The sequence below is a fragment of the Molossus molossus genome, unplaced genomic scaffold (genome assembly GCF_014108415.1).
Source record: "Molossus molossus isolate mMolMol1 unplaced genomic scaffold, mMolMol1.p scaffold_m16_p_1, whole genome shotgun sequence".
Lineage (NCBI taxonomy): Eukaryota > Metazoa > Chordata > Mammalia > Chiroptera > Molossidae > Molossus > Molossus molossus.
The window spans coordinates 147,699,914-147,719,664 of NW_023425344.1; the positions used below are offsets into that span (position 1 = coordinate 147,699,914).

The following is a 19,751-nucleotide window of genomic DNA, read 5'->3' on the forward strand; positions in this document are numbered from 1 at the left end:
AAACAATAACCCCTGTAATTATTGTCCCAAAACAGCCAGGAGTTGATTAACAGATTTCCTAATTTTTTTTTCTTTCCTGCTTCCAATTTAGGACCAACCAAGGAAAACCAAATATGCACTCCTAACCAATTTCATGGGATGTCATACTTCTAGGCAGAACAGGGATTCGGAGCATGCCACCCCCAAATATGGCACTTTGGCATATTAATTATTTTGAACTAAAGGCACTTGAGAAATGACAGATGCAAGCATTAAGAAAGACACTAAGATCTTCCTTTTTTTCCCCCTGACAGCAGTAGATAAAACTCCCATCTGAAAGTTTCACCTCCCTATACCAGGAGGAAGAAAAACATTCTTACCACCAGAAATGAGCACTGAAGGCCAAGCTAAATCTGTACAAACAAACCTTATTAAACTAAGCCTTATCTTCCAAGTTCCTTTTCCACAATTAACTGCCATAGCCCAAACCCCTTTGTCTTGTTACATTTTCACACTTGACTATTCTTTGTCCAACCTAGTATATAAGCTTTGGGTCCTAATTTCTTTGGGTCTTGATTTTTCTTGTAAAGATCTCATGTACATGTAAAAAGTGCTAAATTAAATGTGTACAGTATGCTTTTCTCCTGTTAATCTGTCTTATGTCAGTCTAATACTTAGGCCTAGCCAGAGACCCTAAGAGGACAGAGGAGAAGAATTTTTACCTACAGCTTCTTTATGCCAATAGCCTGCAACTAGGGCACTCTTGAAGCCTTCCTTTTTTTCCAGTATAAAGCTTTCCAACTCCTCTTCCTGCCTTTGAATCTTTGCCAAAATACAAGTAGTGGTGGCTGACTCCCTTCCTCTAGTAAGCTCTAAAAAAATAGCTTTTGCTTGTTCTCCTTCCTTGGTCTTCATTTGTTTCCACACTGCAAGGTTCTTCCCTACCCCCACCCCCTCAAAATATTCCTTAATAGTACTTCTCACAGTTAATATTTAAAATTCATTTGTATCACTGTTTGATTAACACTCTATGTCCACTAGACTATAAGAACCATGAGAGAAGAAACTTCACCACTGTAACTTCCAATGCCTACCACAGTGCCTGGCACATAACGGAAAACTGATATATATTAATTGGATATCAATTTTGGAGCCCCACAACCAGTCAACCAAATCAGATCTCTCTGGAGGAAAGAGTTATAGGACCCAGGAATCCATGTTTTAAATAATTTCTTTCAGATAATTTTTTTTCTTGATTGACTTTAGAGAGAGAGGAAGAGAGAGGGAGAGACAGAAATATCAATGAGAGAGAATATTGATTGGCCACCTCCTGCATGCCCCTCCCTGAGGATTTGGCCCACAACCTGACCACTGGCTCAGTGGTTGAGTGTTAAGCCATGCACCAAGAGGTTGCCAGTTCGATTCCCGGCCAGGGCACAAGCCCAGGTTGTGAGCCCAATCCCCAATGGGGGCATGCAGGAGGCAGCCAATTGATTTCTCTCTCATCGATGTTTCTCTCTCTCTCTCTCTCTCTTTCCCTTCCTCTCTCTCTAAAATCACTAAAGAAAAATAAATTTTTTTTTTTTTATAATGAATTTTTATTTATTTTTTTGTTACAGATATTTTACCTTTTTACCCCATTGGCACCCTCCACCCCACCCCCCCTCCACCCTGTCCCCGGCTTAGTTGTCCATGTCCATTGGTCATGCACACATGCATATAAGTTCTGTGGTTTATCTCTTCCCACCCTCCCCGCCCCCCATCCCCTCTTCTGAGGGATGTCAGTCTGTGCCCTACTTCCATGTGTCTGGGTCTACTGTATTCCTCAGACTGTTATGTTCATTATATTCCGTATATAAGTGAGATCATGTGGTATTTGTCTTTTTCTGCTTGGCTTCTTTCACTTAGGATAATACTTTCCAGGTCCCTCCATGTCGTCTCAAAGGATGAGAGATCTTTCTTTCTTACCGCTGCATAGTACTCCATTGTGTATATGTACCACTGCTTTTTTATCCATTCGTCTACTGGTGGACACTTGGGCTGTTTCCAGATCTTAGCTATTGTAAATAGTGCTGCTATGAACATGGGGGTACATATATTCTTCCTGATTGGTGTTTCAGGCTTCTTAGGGTATATTCCCAGCAGTGGGATCACTGGGTCAAATGGAAGTTCAATTTTTAATTTTTTGAGGTAGCACCATATTGTTTTCCATAGCGGCTGCACCAGTCTGCATTCCCACCAGCAGTGTATTAGAGTCCCCTTTTCTCCACACCCTCGCCAACACTTGTTGTTTGATGATTTGTTGATGGCGGCCACTCTGACAGGTGTGAGGTGATACCTCATTGTTGTTTTAATTTGCATCTCTCTGATGATTAGTGATGTTGAGCATTTCTTCATATGTCTCTTGGCCATTTGTATGTCCTGTTTGGAGAGGTGTCTATTCAGCTCCTCTGCCCATTTTTTAATTGGGTTCTTTGTCTTCCTTTTGTGGAGTTGTAGGAGCACTCTATATATATTGGATATTAACCCCTTATCTGATACATCATTGGCAATGATGTTCTCCCATACAGTGGGTTGCCTTTCCATTTTGATGATTGTTTCTTTTGCTGTGCAGAAGCTTTTTAGTTTGATGTAGTCCCATGTGTTCATTTTCTCCTTTATTTCTGTTGCCTTAGGTGATGTATCAGTGAAAATTCTGCTCTGTATGATGTCCGAAATTTTGTTGCCTACATTTTCCTCTAGAATTTTTATGGATTCACGGGTCACATTTAAGTCTTTTATCCATTTTGAGTGAAAAATAAATTTTTTTAAAGAAACATTTAAATTAAAAAAAACTTTCTGTTTTAAACTGAGAAGTAATTGAAAATGGTACACCAGCCCTGGCCGGTTTGGCTCAGCGGTTAAAGCGTCTGCCTGCGGTCCGGAGGGACCCGGGTTCGGTTCCCGCTAAGGGCATGTACCTCGGTTGCAGTTGTTCCCGGCCCTGGTTGGTCGTGCGGGTGGCAGCCACTCAATGTGTCCCTTTCACATCGATGTTTCCCTCTCTCTCTCTTCCTCTCTCTCCCTCCCACTCTGTCTGTACAAAAAATGGAAAAATGTCCTCGAATGAGGATAAAAAAAAGAAAAAAAAGAAAATGGTACACCAGAAGTAGTTCAGAAATTTAGGAATAGTTCTTTCCGAGAAGAGGTTAGATGAAATTGTTATTATAGTTTTAGAAGATCAGCTTTCCAACAATTAAACACTTTTTTTTTCCCAAATAACTTCATCAACCAAATATAGCTTCTTCTCAGCTGTCCCATATCTTACTGAAACTATCAAATACTTAGTACAATTTCCAATTTATTACCACACTAAAATTTGTTCCAAAAGTTGTTACTAAGTATTTTACATCAGATTAGTTTTGAAGTAACAGAAAGCAACAAAATTTTTTAAACGACTATTTTTATTGAATATGTTTTCATTGATTTTTAGAGAGAGAGAGAGAAACATCAGAGTGAGGGAGAAGCATCGATTGGCTGCCTCCTGCACGCTTGCTACTGGGGATGGAGCCCACAATTTAGGCATGTGCCCTAACTGGGAATCAAACTGGTAATCTCTTGGTACATAGGATGACACTCAATCCACTGAGCCACACCAGCCCCGCAACACATAAAATTTTAATTTAATTTTCTTTCTCCTGAATGAAGTCATGCCTATGTTTTTGTTGTTGTTTATTTGTGGGTTTTTTTTTGTGGTATGTGCCCCTAGTGGGAACTGAACCCGGGACTCTCTGGTCCACAGTTTGATGCTTAACCGCTGAGCCAAACCAGCCAGGGCCATGCCTATGTATTTTAATTTTTAGAAACATTTCAGCCCTGGCTGGGTAACTCAAGTTGGTTAAAGCAGCATCCTGATCCGCCAAAGTTGCAGATTCTATCCCCGGTCAGGGCCCGTACAAAAAGCAAGCAATAAAATGAACGCATAAATAAGTGGAACAACAAGTCCATGTTTCTCTCAAAAAAAATTTTTTTTTGTAAAAAACAAAACAAAATGCATTGTGGTGGGGTTTTTTTGTTTGTTTTATGGAAGCATTTCAGAATCATTTGTGTACTTTATTACTTACCTCTTCTTTTGGGAAATATTATTTCCCAGGACACCTTTTGTTCATTTGGCTATTCCTCTCCATTCTTTCTTTATCCATGTGTTGTTTCACCATGTTCTCTCTTTATTGATTTTTTTTTTTTCCCAGAGAGAGAGAAATAGAAACACTGATGAGAGAGAACATCGACTGGCCACCTCCTGCATGCCCCCCACTGGGGATTTGGCCCACAACCTGGGCTGTGCCCTGACCGGGAATCGAACTGGCAACCTCTTGGTGCATGGGCACCATGTTCTTTCTTATACATGGAGTTTTTAACCTAAGGACTGTCCTCACTTTGTCCTCCATTGAGTAAGTTACACTTTTGGTTTCTAAACCAATTGCTAAAGGCAGTGCTTTTTGTTTTAAAACAACAACAACAACAAAAACCGCCTCAAACATAAACATAAACCTCAAAAATAAAAATCATTGTATTCACTCTTGCTTGTTTAGAATGATTGAGATATAATACTTTCAGTTTTTTCTTGCAATTTGTGACGCAAAGTTACCTAAATCATTTCTGCTTTGTTTGCTCACATGTAAAATGGAGATAACAGTATTCACCTCATAAGACTAGCCCTAGAGTAATAATGGTGACTTCTGGGTGTTGGCATTAGTTTTATCCTTTGTACTAATATTTAAGCAGAGTTCTTTCTAAAAAAAAAAAAAAAAAGGGGAAAGAAAAAAACTGATGGCTACTCTAGGAGTAATATTCATTTCAGATAAATATAAAGTGATCTTTGAAGTAGCTGAGCACAGGAGATTCCTCTGGAAAATTAAATTTTGTTCATTTGTCCTCAGATAAATTTGGGTTGGAATTGGCTCTTTCCCTTTGGGAGAAAGTCACAGTTGTAGTACTTAACCCTTCTTTTGGTCGATTTCCGCCCTTACAAAACCGGGATAAATACCACCTATTTCAAAAGTTCGTAAAAATTAAATGAGGAAATATATGTGACCTACCTACCAGGGGTTTAAGAATGTAGAGGTCAATGAATGATAATTACAGTAATACTGCTCATTAATTAAAAAACATTTAAGGATCCCTCACTCCTAGAGATGCATAAAGGTTAATGACTCTGCCTTTACACTAGCCTTAGAGGAGTGCACAGAGGATGTAAGAACACGCAGAAACCCTCCAGAACCACTACCGCGAGGAACCAAACTCGCAGCCCCCGTTACACCACGGAGCCCTCCCCTTAGCACAAGCAACATGTTTGCGCACGCGCAATTACACGCTTTCATCCAGTCCGCTGCTCGACTCCGCGCCAAAGATGCCTACTTGTGCGCCTGCGCCGTGACGTAGACGGGGGACTGGCTGGGTTGTAAACCATGGCGTGGGTACCCGCGGAATCTGCAGTGGAAGAGTTGATGCCCCGGCTGTTGCCAGTGGAGCCCTGCGACTTGACAGAAGGTTTCGATCCCTCCATTCCGCCGAGGACGCCTCAGGAATACTTGAGGCGGGTCCAGTGAGTGATTTGGCGTGGGGGGCGGGGGAGCTGGCCGTCCTTCCTGTCCCCGGGCAAGTGTGAGCCCGACGTGTGATCAAGTGGCGCCTTTGTTGCCGTTCCCAGTCTCACTAGAGTTCGGGTCGGGTCGAGATCACTTGATTACACCTTTACGTGAGCATCTGTGAACTTAATTATATTAAACTTGATTACCCATCAAGATGTGTGATCTTTGATTTCCTTGTTTTTAATCCAGATAATTTTAGAAACATTTTGACGAGTACCTCAATTACATTTCAGAACTGCTTTTCTGATTTCATAATGAACTGTAGAAACGGATAGCTTTTTTCACTACACGTGAATAAAACACGATAGTAATCACGTTTCATGCATGTATTACTTTTTGTAGGATCGAAGCCGCTCAATGTCCAGATGTTGTGGTAGCTCAAATTGACCCGAAGAAATTGAAAAGGAAGCAAAGTGTGAACATTTCTGTGAGTTTTACTACCCGTCTGGGGACTTTTTTACCCCCCACAAATTATCTTGTATGACAAAGCGGTGTGTTCTTTTTATGCTTATAGAACTACAATGGAAAAAAATGTATTAACAATCTCATAATGTATTTTTTTTTAATGCTAATTCTTACCTAAAGGCAATGGAACAAAAAATAAATAAACTAAGAAAAAAGAGAAAAAGATCAAGGCTCTTCCTATAGTATAGTATCCAACAGTATCTGAAGGTTACTATGTAGGTAAGATTTGACAGCTATTCCCTACAAAGTTAGACATTTTTCCTCCAAAAGAACAATTGGCATTTTCTGCCCCCAGAGGCTTTCAGTAACCCTGGCATTGGTACAGATTTCCTCTTCATACTTTAGGACCATGATCCAATCCTAAAAAAGACTTTAAAGAGGCTACTTATGCTAAGCTTTATTTTTAAGAAACCTTTTCCAGTTATCTTCATAATTATTATCATACTATTTAATCTTAGTGTCGTTTACATGTTCAGTTTTTGACTGGGTTTTGCTTTTTTTAAGAGTAGAAACTCAGATATCTTACACTTTTTTTTTTTTTTTTTACCTACTTGCACACTGACCATTTTCATTCATTTATCCAAGCACATTTTTTTTACTAACCAACTAGGTTGTGCTGGGCACTGGAAATACAACAGAGATGAGACAGAAAATGTCCCTACCCTTGTAGAGTTTACATTCTCCTGAGAAAGACTGACAGTAAACAAACAAACAAATCAAATAATTATATATTTTGAATGCTACAATGAAGAAAATTAACATATATAATGACCAGTAAATAACAGGGATAACTGCTTTAGACAGTCACAGAAGGTCTCTTTGAGAAGGTGAATTTAACTTAAGGTCAAAGGAGAGTCAGAAACAGAAGTAGACCTTTCAGAGTCAAATATCTTAAATTATTTGAGTATGTTCTGCCTATAATTAAATTGTTTATTTTGGATATATCTCTCTTTTTGTTTCAAAGTGTTTTTCTATTCTAGAAAGGTAGGACTAGATTGTCTCATCAAAGCTCGTATTATTTAGATTTCATAGATACTATAACTATAAACCATTCCAGATTGCGCTTATTAAAATGACTAAATAAGGATCTTTTCCTAACACTTTTTTAAAATATTTTTTATGATTTTAGAGGGAGAGAGGGAGAAACATTGATTGCTCGCATCCCAAGCAGGAATAGAACGAACAACCTGGACATGTGCCCTGACCAGGAATTGAACCTATGACCTTTTGGTTCAACCAGCTGAGCCACACCAGCCAAATTCAGATATAAATAGTCAAGTGTTTTTCACATGAGCAAAAAGTACTTTTTTTTTTTTTTTTTGGTATAGTCTTAATCATTTTCTTTATTATTCACTGTTCATGTTGATTTTACTTGTATTTTGCAGAGGCATGAGATTCTAGTTACAACGCTAACATTGATTCTAACAATTATGAACTGATCTCTAGCTTTCAGGGTGCCAACCTGCTCCTGAAGGCTATTCCCCCACACTTCAGTGGCAACAGCAGCAAGTGGCACAATTTTCAACTGTTCGACAGGTAAGTGTACTTTAATCATTTAATCAAATTAAATCCCTCAGCTTTATTTCTGTTCTTAGACTTTAGTTGGAAAAATAAGATTTGTGATTTTGAAGTGTAAAGAAAAGAATATTTATGAATCAATGACCAAATTATTATTATAATCATTAGACATAATACAGTTTGATACATATTTTCCAAGTTTTAGGATTATTAGAATGTTGTGCAGCAATTGATTTCTTTTCAGTTATCCATTCTCTGAAGCTCATGTCTAATTCTTCTTCCTATAGAGTGTGAACAGACATAGAAGTCACTGGAAATCACAACAGTTGGATAGTAATGTGACCATGGTATGTAAGTTTAAGTTCTATAGTGTATCCCTATTTAAAATAGTCCATGTTTACTTCCAGTCTTTAAAGATTCATTTACTTAGTCCATATTATTTTCTTCTCTTTTTCATCTACCCTTAATAGTAACACTTCCATTATGTTAGTTGCCTTAAAAGTATAAAATCAGTAATATAAGTTGTTATTTTTTTATTTGTTTTGATCCACAGCATTTTGAGAGATTTTCGATAGGTAATTGTTGGACCTTTGTAAGTTTTTAAGGGTCCTTCTAGACATTGCTTTTTAGGAAATAAATATATTTTCAGCGTTTATAAAAAGATTAAGTAAAGACTTAAATGGATTTTCCTGATGAGATAATGGTGTCAATACCAGTGACTTTTTTTTTTTTTTTAACCTCACCTGAGGACATTTTTCGATATTTTGTTCAGAGAGTGGGAGGGGGAGAGAGAGAGAGAGAGAGAGAAACATCGATGTGAAAGGGACACATCGAGTGGTTGCCACCCGCACCAACCAGGGCCGGGGACAAACTGCAACCGAGATACGTGCCCTTAGCGGAAACCGAACCTGGGTCTCTCCAGACCTCAGGCCGACGCTCTAACTGCTGAGCCAAACCAGCTAGGGCACCAGTGACATTTTAATCAAGCCTGACATGCATAATAAAGTCTGGAAAAAAGTATTTCTTTCATTTTACTAGCTTAGATATAATATTAAACTCTTCAGTAGATATAATATATCTGAACTACCACATAAAAAGGGGAATTTGGGAAGAGATGGATACATTGTTCCAGGGCATTACTTTTTTCTCCTGTAAAAAGTTTTTAATTTTTACTTTTTACATTTCCCTCTTTATTTATTTTTTAATGTTTTTAAATCTTCACCTGAGGATATTTTTCCACTTATCTTCAGATAGAGTGCGAGGGAGAGAGAGGAAAAGAGAGAGAGAGAGAGGAAAAAAGAGAGAGAGAGAAACATCAATGTGAAAGGGACACCTCGAGTGGCTGCCTCCCACACAACCCCAACCAGGGCCGGGGACAAACTGCAACTGAGGTATGTGCCCTCAGTGAGAACCGAACCACAGTCTCTAGACCATGGCCGATGCTCTTACCGCTGAGCCAAACCAGCCAGGGCCTTCCTAACATCTTTTACCTAGTGACACATTGGGATAAATGGAGGAGGCTGCTTGCATAATCTTCCTGAGACTACTAGCTGAAAGCTGAGAAAGTCAGTATGTGGCCTCTCTCTCTCTCTTTTTTTTATTGATTTTAGAGAGAGGGGAAGGAAGAGGGAGAGAGAGATAGAAACATCGATGAGAGAGAACATCGATTGCCTGCCTTCTGCATGCTAGCCACTGGGGATCAGGCCTACAATTTGGGCATGTGCCCTGACCAGGAATCGAACTGGCAACCTCCTGGTACATGGGTTGACGCTCAACCACTAAGCCGCACCTGCCGGGCAATGGCCTCTCTCTATGCTTCTCCAAACCAGTTGGAAATTCTGCTCTATGAAAAGTGTGAAAGGAACTGATATCACTTGCCCAAGACCATTTAACTCATGAATGGTAGAGCTAAGACCTTCCTGACCCTCATGTAAATATTGTTCTGCCATCTGGGGTCCCCCATCTAAGTGTCCCTGATGGCAGGCTGCTTTTTAAATAATAAAGATGGTTTTGAATTTTTAAAAAATTAGGTAATTAACTTAAAAAAATGTAGCTGGGAGCCACCGACGTTTGTCTGACTCTAAAGCTATGCTGTGAGGCTTCTAAGCAAGAAAGTAGGTAGGCAGATTTTTTTTTTTTTTCTTGCTCAGTATAAGGACTTTATATACATGCTTACTAATAAAAACAAAAAAAAACAAACACATCAATAACATGATGTACCATTTTCTCAAGAATGAAATGACCCAATGCAATTGATTCAATTAATTATTATCCATTGAATCAGGAATGTTATGTAACAATAACATAGGTTCATCATGGCAAATGTAAACATGAAAATAATAAAAAGAAAAAATTTAAAAGCACATTCTGGTGTCAACTATGTAAATATAAACATTTATGTATTGATTTATCCAATTATTTGTTAAGCACCTACTATATTTAATAATCAGGATATTCAGTGCAGAAATAATCTCTAACCTAATGGAGTAATGGAGAAAGGTGGATACATTATTTCGGGATAATAGGTTTTAACTTTTTAGGGATCTCATATTCATCCTGAGAATCTAATAAAAGGTATTTATCCTCGGGGGTGGAGGTGGGGAGGGAGAACTGCACCTTTGCAAAGTAATGTGTACAAATAAAAATAGTTTTATTAAGATAGTTATACTGGCCCTGGCCAGTTTTGCTCAGTGGTTGGAGCGTCAGCCCGCAGACCAGAGAGGCCTGGGTTCGGTTGATGCTAAGGGCACGTACCTCCGTTGCGGTTTTTCCCCGGCCCTGGTTGGGGTCATGTGGGTATCAGCCACTTGATGTGTCTATCACATCGATGTTTCTCTCTCTCTTTTCCTCCTTCCCTCCCTCCCACTCTATGTCTCAAGATAAAATGCAAGAATGTCCTTGGATGAGGATAAAAAAAAAGAAGAAGATAGTTAATACTGAAAAATAAAGATAGTTATATTGAGCTGAGTGCTTCTCCCCACTGGTCCTGCCTTTTCCATCTGGCAATATAGAATGAATCTATTCCTTCTTTGATTGGACAGCCCATCAAGTATGTGTAGTATATAATCATGTCTCCTTCCCTGGAATAAACATCTTTCATTCTTGTTAGCATTCTTAATATGTTTTTTATACCAATTTCCATGTTTATCATCTTCTTTTGAGAATACCCTTACCGCCCTGGCCAGTTTGGCTCAGCGGTTAGAGCGTCGGCCTGCGGTCTGGAGAGACCCGGGTTCGGTTCCCGCTAAGGGCACATACTTCGGTTGCAGTTTGTCCCCGGCCCTGGTTGGTCGTGCGGGTGGCAGCCACTCGATGTGTCCCTTCACGTCGATGTTTCTCGCTCTCTCTCCCTTCCTCTCTCTCCCTCCCACTCTATCTGTACAAAAAATGGAAAAATGTCCTCGGTTGAGGATTTAAAAAAAAAAAAAAAAAAGAGAATACCCTTACTTGTCAGTGTCTTACATATGGTGTGACCACCTGGGTACTGTATTATATAGTTTGCTGGGGCCGCCATAGCAAAGTACCACAAACTGGGTAGCTTAACAAATAGTAATTTAGTTCTTCAGGCTAGAAATCTAAGTTAAAGGTGTCAGTAGGTTTGGTTTCTCTCAAGGCCTCTCTCTTTGGCTTGTACATGCCATCTTCTCATTGTGTCTTCCCACTGTCTTCCCTCTGTGCACACACATCCCCAGTGTCTCTTTGTGTACAGATTTCCTCTTCTTTTTTTTCTTATATTGATTTTTAGAGAGAAAGGAAATGAGAGGGAGAGAGAGAGAAACATTGATTGGCCTCCTCCTGCATGCCCCCTACTGGGCTTCAGGCCCACAATCTGGGCATGTATGTGTCCTGACTGGGAATCAAACCGGCAACCTCCTGGTGCATGGGTCAATGCTCAACCACTGAGCCACACCAGCTGGACCAAATTTCCTCTTCTTGCAAGGATACAGTGTGATTGGATTTGGGCCCCCTGTAGAGCTTCAGTTTACCTAAATCACCTGTTTCCAAGTACAGTCACATCATGAGATACTGAGAGTTAGGTTTTCAACATTTGAATTTGGGGGGAAGGACATAATTCAATCCATAGTAGGCACCATAGCTTTGTGTTGAGGTGGTAGAACTATGAAAGAATACTCATTTGTACAGTTCAGTATTTTACCAATACCTAGATATAAGTAAGTTTCTTTCTCTTTTAGCCAACATCTGAAGATGAAGAAGGCTGGAAAAAATTTTGTCTGGGTGAAAGATTATGTTCTGAAGGGGCTATTAGACCAACTAAAAATGAAAGTCCTGGAATAGATTATATAGAAGTAAGTGAAAGTGGGTAAACAAAACAAAAAGTATTCTGGTTTTGGTATATGATTTAATATAAAGGGTCAGCACACTACAGCCTAGTCCAAATCCAGTCCACAGCCTATTTTTTTACAGCTCATGAGCTAAGAATGGTTTTTATATTTTTAAAGGGTTATAAAGAAACAAACTATGTGACTAAGTGTGTGTGGCCTGCAAAGCCTTTTTATTTTGGCTGTTTACATAAAATGTTTGCCAACCCCTAACTTAGTTTAGTATCTCTTTAACTTAAAAATTGGCATCCCAGTTTCTGAAACAGTGTACTGTAACATTTTTTAGTTTGGCTTTATGTCATTTATGTTTTAGCTGTGTAGTAATTTTGTTAATTAGATAGGATTTTTTTTTAATATTAGTCACTCATTGATAAGTGGCAGGGAAACAGGAAAATATACGACGTAATTAGAGATGTTCTTAAAAATCCTTAGTAGCCCAGCTGGTGGGTGAGACTTACTTGTTTGAAGTCGACCCATGCACCAGGAGGTCACCAGCTCAATTTCCAGTCAGGGCACATGCCCCGGTTGGGGGGCTTGATCCCCAGCAGGGGCCATGAGGAGATAGCCAATCGATGTTTCTCTCTCATCGATTTCTATCTCTCCCTCTCCCCTTCCTCTCTCTGAAATCAATAAAAGCATATATATTTTTAAATCCTTAGTAAATTGCATATTCTGGAGATGAAATGTTGAGAATATATTTAAATTTCACATGGTTTCAGTTAAATTATGTGGACAGCTCCTTCTTATCCTTCAGGATTCCCCTGCCCTTGAGTTTGCAGATGTTTCTATGGAACCTCTGCATTACTACTAACTTCCTATATTATGTGTTCTTTTCTGTTGACGAGGTATTTATTATTTGCTATGTGGTACCACACTGTATTTTCCTATATAAAACTAATTTATCCCCAAAATGTAAAAGCTCCAAAAATCACTAAAAAGACCAAGAACCCAATTAAAAAAAAAAATCCAAGGATACAAATAGACATTTCACAGAAAGGAAATACAAATTGTTCTTGTATGAGAAGATGCACAAACTCACCTGTAATATAAAGTAACTTATAACTACACTGGGTTGCTATTTTTCAGGTAATATGTTGGCAAAGAAAGCTTGATATACCTTGTGGATAGGGCTGGAAAACAAGAACTCTTGCACATGTGATGGGAATTAAAAAATAGATTCACATCTCTAGGGGAACTAATTTGGCACTGTTTCTTATACAACCTATTCTTTTGGATAATCCCTAATGTATGTTACATTTAAAAAAATATGTTTTAATAAAGAATTAAAATGTATTTATTTAGCTTGTTATTACAAAATACATACCAGTGACATATACTATCTGAAAGAACCATTTAAAGATGCAAGAGTTTATTGCATGTCCTCTTAAGTTTCTCACTAGTTAGTGCTATTTTCATAATCAAGGCTCCCAGCATTAAACTTTATTTATTTATGTATTTATTATTTTTTAATATCTTTTTATTTATTTTTTTTAGAGAGAGAGATAGAAACATCAATGTGAGAGAGAAATATCGATCAGCTGCCTCCTGTATGCCCCACACTGGGGATGGAGCCTGCAAACTGGACATGTGCCCTGACCAGGAAGGAATGAAACCGGGACCTCTCAGTCCATGGGACGACGTTCAATCCACTGAGCCACAGCGGCCGGGCCCTGCATTAAACTTTAAAGTAGATTTTTTTAATTGAATCAGATTCAGTTTGAAAAAAGTCATTCTACTTCAACTGCCCTTAAGTCTTGAAAATATTAGCTTTAGCTGAAGATATATATATATATATATATATATATTTTTTTTTTTTTTTGAGAAACAAAAACCAAGTTTATTTGTTCATTTCTTGCATTTGAAGTACTCTTCAATGACATCCTTTGCCTGAGATTCTTTGCCATAGTCCTTAACCACCACAGAACTGCAACCAACCACTTTACGGGGTTTTCCCTCTCTGTCGATTTTGCAGAGGCCTACCCACTCTCCTAGTTTCTTGTTGTCAACCTTGATGAAGTTGATTTGGTGTTCTGCACAAAGGGCATCCACCAACTTGACATACATAGGCTCATCACAGTTGGATACGAGCACACAAAGGTGGGCTTGGCGCTTGTCTAAGGCTTTGGCAGCTTAGCGAATTCCGCGCGCTAGGCCATCGTGGATGAGGGTGGTCTTCAGCACCTCCTGTAAAGCTGTGTTAACGTCCATTACACCTCCAGCAGCAATGCCTTCCTCGCCCATGGCAGTGGGTTATGGGTAGAATGCACCCAAGCCTTTGCCTCCGCGCAACTCCGCGGTGGCAGGGAAAGAGCAAAGATATATTTTTTAAAATACTCAGTGAACTTTTTATTTATGTTTTAAATTGACTTTTAGAGAGAGGAAGGGGCAGGGGACAGAGAGAAGGAGACAGAGAGAAACATCTATGTGAGAGAGAAACACCGATTGGTTGCCTTCCGAACATGCCCTGACCAGGGATCTAGCCTACCACCTTTTGGTGTACTGAGTCTCCAACCAACAGAGCTGCACTGGCCAAGGCTAGCTGAAGATGTTTTTAAAAATTTGTATGACATATTAAAGTCATAATACTGATAGTATCTATCATTTTTTAAAAAGTTTATACTTTCACATTTTAATTACTAAAATCATTCTTTATTTTTAAATTTACATATTCAGATTTCAAGACATTATTTGGGGGGCATTACCAATGTAATAGTTCATGGAACATTTTATTGTAATAGGCAATCAAGGAATTTTGTTTTAGCCATTTTTTGTTTCTACATAACAGTGTGATGAGAAATTCATCAGTTTAAAAAAATGTTTAAATCCCCCCTTATAACGCCATATAGTAAATTTTAATCTCATTTTTCTTTCAGATTGGTTTTCCTCCCTTGCTTAGTATTGTTAGCAGAATGAATCAGGTAAAGTCCATCTAATAATAAGGATATGTGCATTCTTTTGTTTGCAATGTGTGTGAAAGTATTTGAATACATTTACTGAATATTTATGCAAGACCCTGTCCTAAACACTTTAACAGTTCTTATTTAATCCTTACTGCAACCCTATATAGGGCATTATTATTAATATCCCTTTTATAGAGAAGAGGAAACAAAATTAAAGGTTGAGTAGCTTGCAGATATTTTTTCAGCATGTTTTAATGGCAGCACTGAGATTTAATCCCAGGGTGATCTAATTCTAGAACTGATGCTCTTAATCACAGTGCTAAAGTATTTAAATGTGGCCCTGGCCTGTTTGGCTCAGCGGTTAGAGCGTCAGCCCGCGGTCCAGAGAGACCTGGGTTCGGTTTCCACTAAGGGCACGTACCTCGGTTGCAGTTTGTCCCCAGCCCTGGTTGTGGTTGTGTGGGAGGCAGCCACTCGTGTTTCTTTCAGGTTGATATTTTTCTCTCTCTCTCTTCCTCTCTTTCCCTTCCACTCTATCTGAGCAAAAATGGAAAAATGTCCTCAAGTGAGGTTTAAATAAATAAATAAATAAATAAAGTATTTAATTGTGTACATTTCAGTTATAAGTCTTAGATTCTGGGGTTTGAAGAGAATACTAAGGTTAAATTGCTATTTTTAGTTCCAGATATCCTATGTATTCTATTAAGAATGAAAAACAGTTGACCCTTGAACAGCATGGGGGTTAGGGACACTGACCCCCTGCATTTGAAAATCCATAGAGCTTTTGACTCCCCCAAAACTTAACCACTATATAAATTTCTTGGAAAAAGGGGTGGGGGGGAATATGGATTTTATTTCTTCAGACTTTTAGGAGTTGTAACTAACTATTTAAAGACCATCTAAAAAATTTGATTGTTTTGTCTTAACATAGCATTGGATACCCTTGGAAGAGGAGATTGTTTAAGAGTCATACTGTGGAGGTGGGGGCTGAGTGGAGAGTGGGAATAGGGGCCATCTGTAATAATGTCAATAAAAAATAAACTGTAAAAAAAGTCATACTCTGTCATAAACTTTACTGGCTGACAGTTTCACTTACTTGATCATTTGCATTAAGGTACTGTAATAGTCACACTAAATTCTATCAGAGTGTTTTTATTGTTGTTTTTGGGGTTTTTTTGGGTTAATCCTTACCTGAGGATATTTTTCCATTGATTTTTAGATAGAGTGGAAGGGAGGGAGAAAGAGAAACATCGATGTAAGAGAGACACATCGATTAGTTGCCTCTCAAACAGCCCCGACCAGGGCCAGGGATTAAACCTGCAACCCAGATATGTGCCCTTGACTGGGAATTGAACCTGTAATCCTGCGGTCCATGGGCCAACACTCTAACTGCTGAGCCTAATAGGCCAGGGGTCTATCAGAGTGTTTTTAAGGTCCAGCTATATTTCAATAAGCCATATTTTCAACAATTTGATAAATTCTGTGTATAGTTTATTTATTTTAACATGTTCTTATTGATTTTAGAGGGAGGAAGGGAGAGGGAAAGAGAGATAGAAACATTGATATAAGAAAGAAAAATCGGTCAGCTGTCTTCTGCACGCCCCCTACTGGGGTTTCAGCCTGAAACATGGGCATGTGCCCTGACCAGAATTGAATCAGGACCTCTCAGTCGAGGGGACAATGCTTAACTCACTGAGCCACACCAGTCTGACCTGTCTGTATAGTTTTAAAACCAGTCTTTCTCTGGCTAACTTTCTATTTAGATTTGTACTTAATTGAAAATAAATTAAGGTATCTGTGTAAAGACTTTTTTTTAAGAGCACATGGAATATTTCAAGTAGTGATAAACTAAATTAGTAGTTACAAACTAAATGCTAGGATTTAAACCAAGATATTGATACTTGAAAGTGTATGAGAATATTTGTCTTAAGATCCTCTTCTCACTGAGTGAGCCTCTAATCAAATTACTAAATACAGCCACAGTTATTTTACTATTATTATTTTTTAATCCTCACCCGAGGACATTTTTGCATTTATCTTCAGATAGAGTGGGAGGGAAAAAGGGAGGAAGAGAGAGAGAGAGAAACATTGATGTGAGAGAGAGACACCAAAAGGTCGCCACTCACATGACCCCAACCAGGGCTGGGGACAAACTGCAACCAAGGTACATGCCCTTAGTGGGGACTGAACCCGGGACTCTCTGGTCCACGGGCCAATGATCTAACCGCTGAGCCAAACCGGCCAGGGTGAGGCCACTTTAAATATCAGAGTTGCTTTCTAACTAACTTAATGAAACTCGCTTTGAACTTATCAGTGTTTTACTACTAATGCAATTCTTCCATCTCCTCTTCCTTTTGTTTAGGCAACAGTAACCAGTGTCTTGGAATATCTGAGTAATTGGTTTGGAGAAAGAGACTTTACTCCGGAATTGGTAGTGTTACTTCTTTTTATTTTCATAACTCAGACAAAATTATATATACTTATATATGAGCAAGGACTCTACAATATTTATTGATATGTATGTATTGTACATTTTTTTTTTTTTTTTGCCTAACTCAGAGAGAAGAACTTCCTGTATTATACTCTAATTCTTTTTTTTTTTTCCATTTTTTGTATAGATAGAGTGGGAAGGAGAGAGAGGAAGGGGGAGAGAGAGAGAAACATCGACGTGAAGGGACACATCGAGTGGCTGCCACCCGCACGACCAACCAGGGCCGGGGACAAACTGCAACCGAAGTACGTGCCCTTAGCGGGAACCGAACCCGGGTCTCTCCGGACCGCAGGCCAACGCTCTAACCGCTGAGCCAAACTGGCCAGGGCTATATTGTACATTTTAGTATAACTATGTATAATGCAAATTATGCTTATTGACAGTGAAATAAGTAACATTAGAATATAAATCAACATACTGCTTTATTCATTGAGAAAGTCTTGCTTTGGAGGAAACAGCTGTGTACACTAAGCAGTTGATTTTTATCCTGGGACAAGATGCTTATCTTACCACAGACCAGTAATGAACAGGGCATAGACTAGCAACCAATCTGCAGACCCCATTTTGAGTGGCACTGGCTTAAAGAAGTTTGAAATGCATTTTCTGAAATCTGACTTGCAAAAACGTATCAGAAATAACAACAATAATAGCACTTTTTGCCAGATGGTGTTCTAAAGACTTTGTATATAATAACTCCTTGAATCCTCTGAATAACCTATCACCTATTACTATTTCCGTTTTATAGATATGAAACTGGAGCAGATAGGGATTCAGTAACTTGCTTAAGGTCACACAGATTGTAACTGGTAGAACTGAGATCATGCCCAAGCTATCTGACTATACTCTTAAGAACTATGCTACACTAGCTCTCTATTTTATTGCTTTATATTCACAGTTTTTTTTTTTTACCTGCAAATTTGGATAAATTTGGTAGACATTATATAAATCATCTATTTAATCCTCTGATAAGTTTTACCATCTAAAGTTAGATTTTTTATTTATTTAAAAAAGTTTTTATTGATTTTTTTTTAGAGAGAGAGTAAGGGAGGGAGACATAGAAACATCGATGTGAGAGAAATATGTGGATCAGCTGCCTCCAGCACGCCACCTACTGGGGATCAAGCCCGCAACCCTGGGCATGTGCCCTGACCGGAATAAAACTGGGACCTCTCACTCCATGGAACAATGTTCAGTCCACTGAGCCACACCAGCTGGGCTGAAGTTAGATTTAATTTTTAGAAACAAATATTTTTCACAGTTTAAGATATTTGCAAAAGTGTATATCTGAGGTTCCAAAGCTCCCTGTCAAAACATAAGATAATAATCTTTGCCCTCCAGAAGCTTATAGTCTGCTGGGAGAAACACATAAATCAACATGCAGTACAGTGTGTAAGTTTCCCAGCCGGACATTCAGCCAAGTTGCTTAGAAAATTCTCTTCCATAAGTATAATGACCATATTCTTTATCACTAGATTTTTCAGTTTAAATTTTTATGTTTTCTTTCTTTTAAATCTCTATTATATAACGTGTACTTTTTTTTTTTTTTTTTTTTTTATCCTCACCAGAGGACATTTTTCAGGTAGAGTGGGAGGGAGAGAGAGGAACAGAGAGAGAGAGAGAAACATCGATGTGAAAGGAACACATCGAGTGGCTGCCACCCACACGACCAACCAGGGCCGGGGACAAACTACAACCGAGGTACGTGCCCTTAGCGGGAACCGAACCCGGGTCTCTCCGGACCGCAGGCCGACGCTCTAACCGCTGAGCCAAACCGGCCAGGGCAACGTGTACTTTTTAAGGGAAAAATTTCACGTGTAAAATCACTGTTTCTGATTCAGTGGTCCTATGTGTCTTTTACATAGTTATAATGTGTGTGTGTGTGTGTTTTGTTTTGTTTTTCTGGCTACATTTAATATATGTATTTCTGTATGATAATGTAATTCACATAATTGCCATTGTCTTAGTATCTCATAATCTGCATTGATTCATTATTGACCATTGGGTTCTTATATTTTACAGTCATGAATAAAATATAAATATTTACATTAACTTCTTAGGATATTTCTAGAGTAAAATGATTGGATCTGGGTTTCATAAGCCTTTGTTACATTCCGCCAGATTACTTTCCAGAAGAGATTAATGATATGGGTACTTTAAGTTAGTTCTTTTCCCTGTCATTTTTTGTAGGTTAAAAACATTTGATTATCACTAATTCCATATGGTGGTTCAATTTAACATTTTCTAATCTGTATTTTTCAAACTTAGTGAAATTATAGTAATACTTAGAGTAAATGTAATATACATTTCTTTCAATACCAGTGAAGCAGAATATTTTTCCCATGCATTGGTATATTAGCTATACTGTCAATAGATAACTTTGTTCATATTAGGCTACTTATTCATTGGAATCTAGATAGTGAACTTTAAA

The 19,751-nt window shown here is 38.5% G+C and overlaps 1 protein-coding gene across 6 annotated transcripts in view; it reads left to right on the forward strand.

Annotated features, from left to right (window-relative positions):
* The first annotated feature begins 5,191 nt into the window (after nt 1–5,191).
* The window catches only part of GEMIN2 (gem nuclear organelle associated protein 2), a 28,273-nt gene continuing 13,713 nt past the window's right edge, over nt 5,192–19,751 (forward strand). Inside the window, exons 1-8 of one of the 6 annotated variants that reach the window (XR_004958986.1) lie at nt 5,192–5,563; nt 5,952–6,036; nt 7,521–7,610; nt 7,880–7,939; nt 11,786–11,899; nt 13,905–14,029; nt 14,806–14,850; nt 17,195–17,263. Coding sequence is in view for 4 of the 6 variants with exons in the window: in XM_036257036.1 (XP_036112929.1) it covers nt 5,427–5,563; nt 5,952–6,036; nt 7,521–7,610; nt 7,880–7,939; nt 11,786–11,899; nt 13,905–14,029; nt 14,806–14,845 (651 nt within the window). In the remaining 2 variants the exon portion in view is untranslated. The remainder of the gene's footprint in view (nt 5,564–5,951; nt 6,037–7,520; nt 7,611–7,879; nt 7,940–11,785; nt 11,900–13,904; nt 14,030–14,805; nt 14,851–17,194; nt 17,264–19,751) is intronic. The other 5 variants (XM_036257036.1, XR_004958983.1, XM_036257004.1 and 2 more) reach the window with 5 other exon arrangements.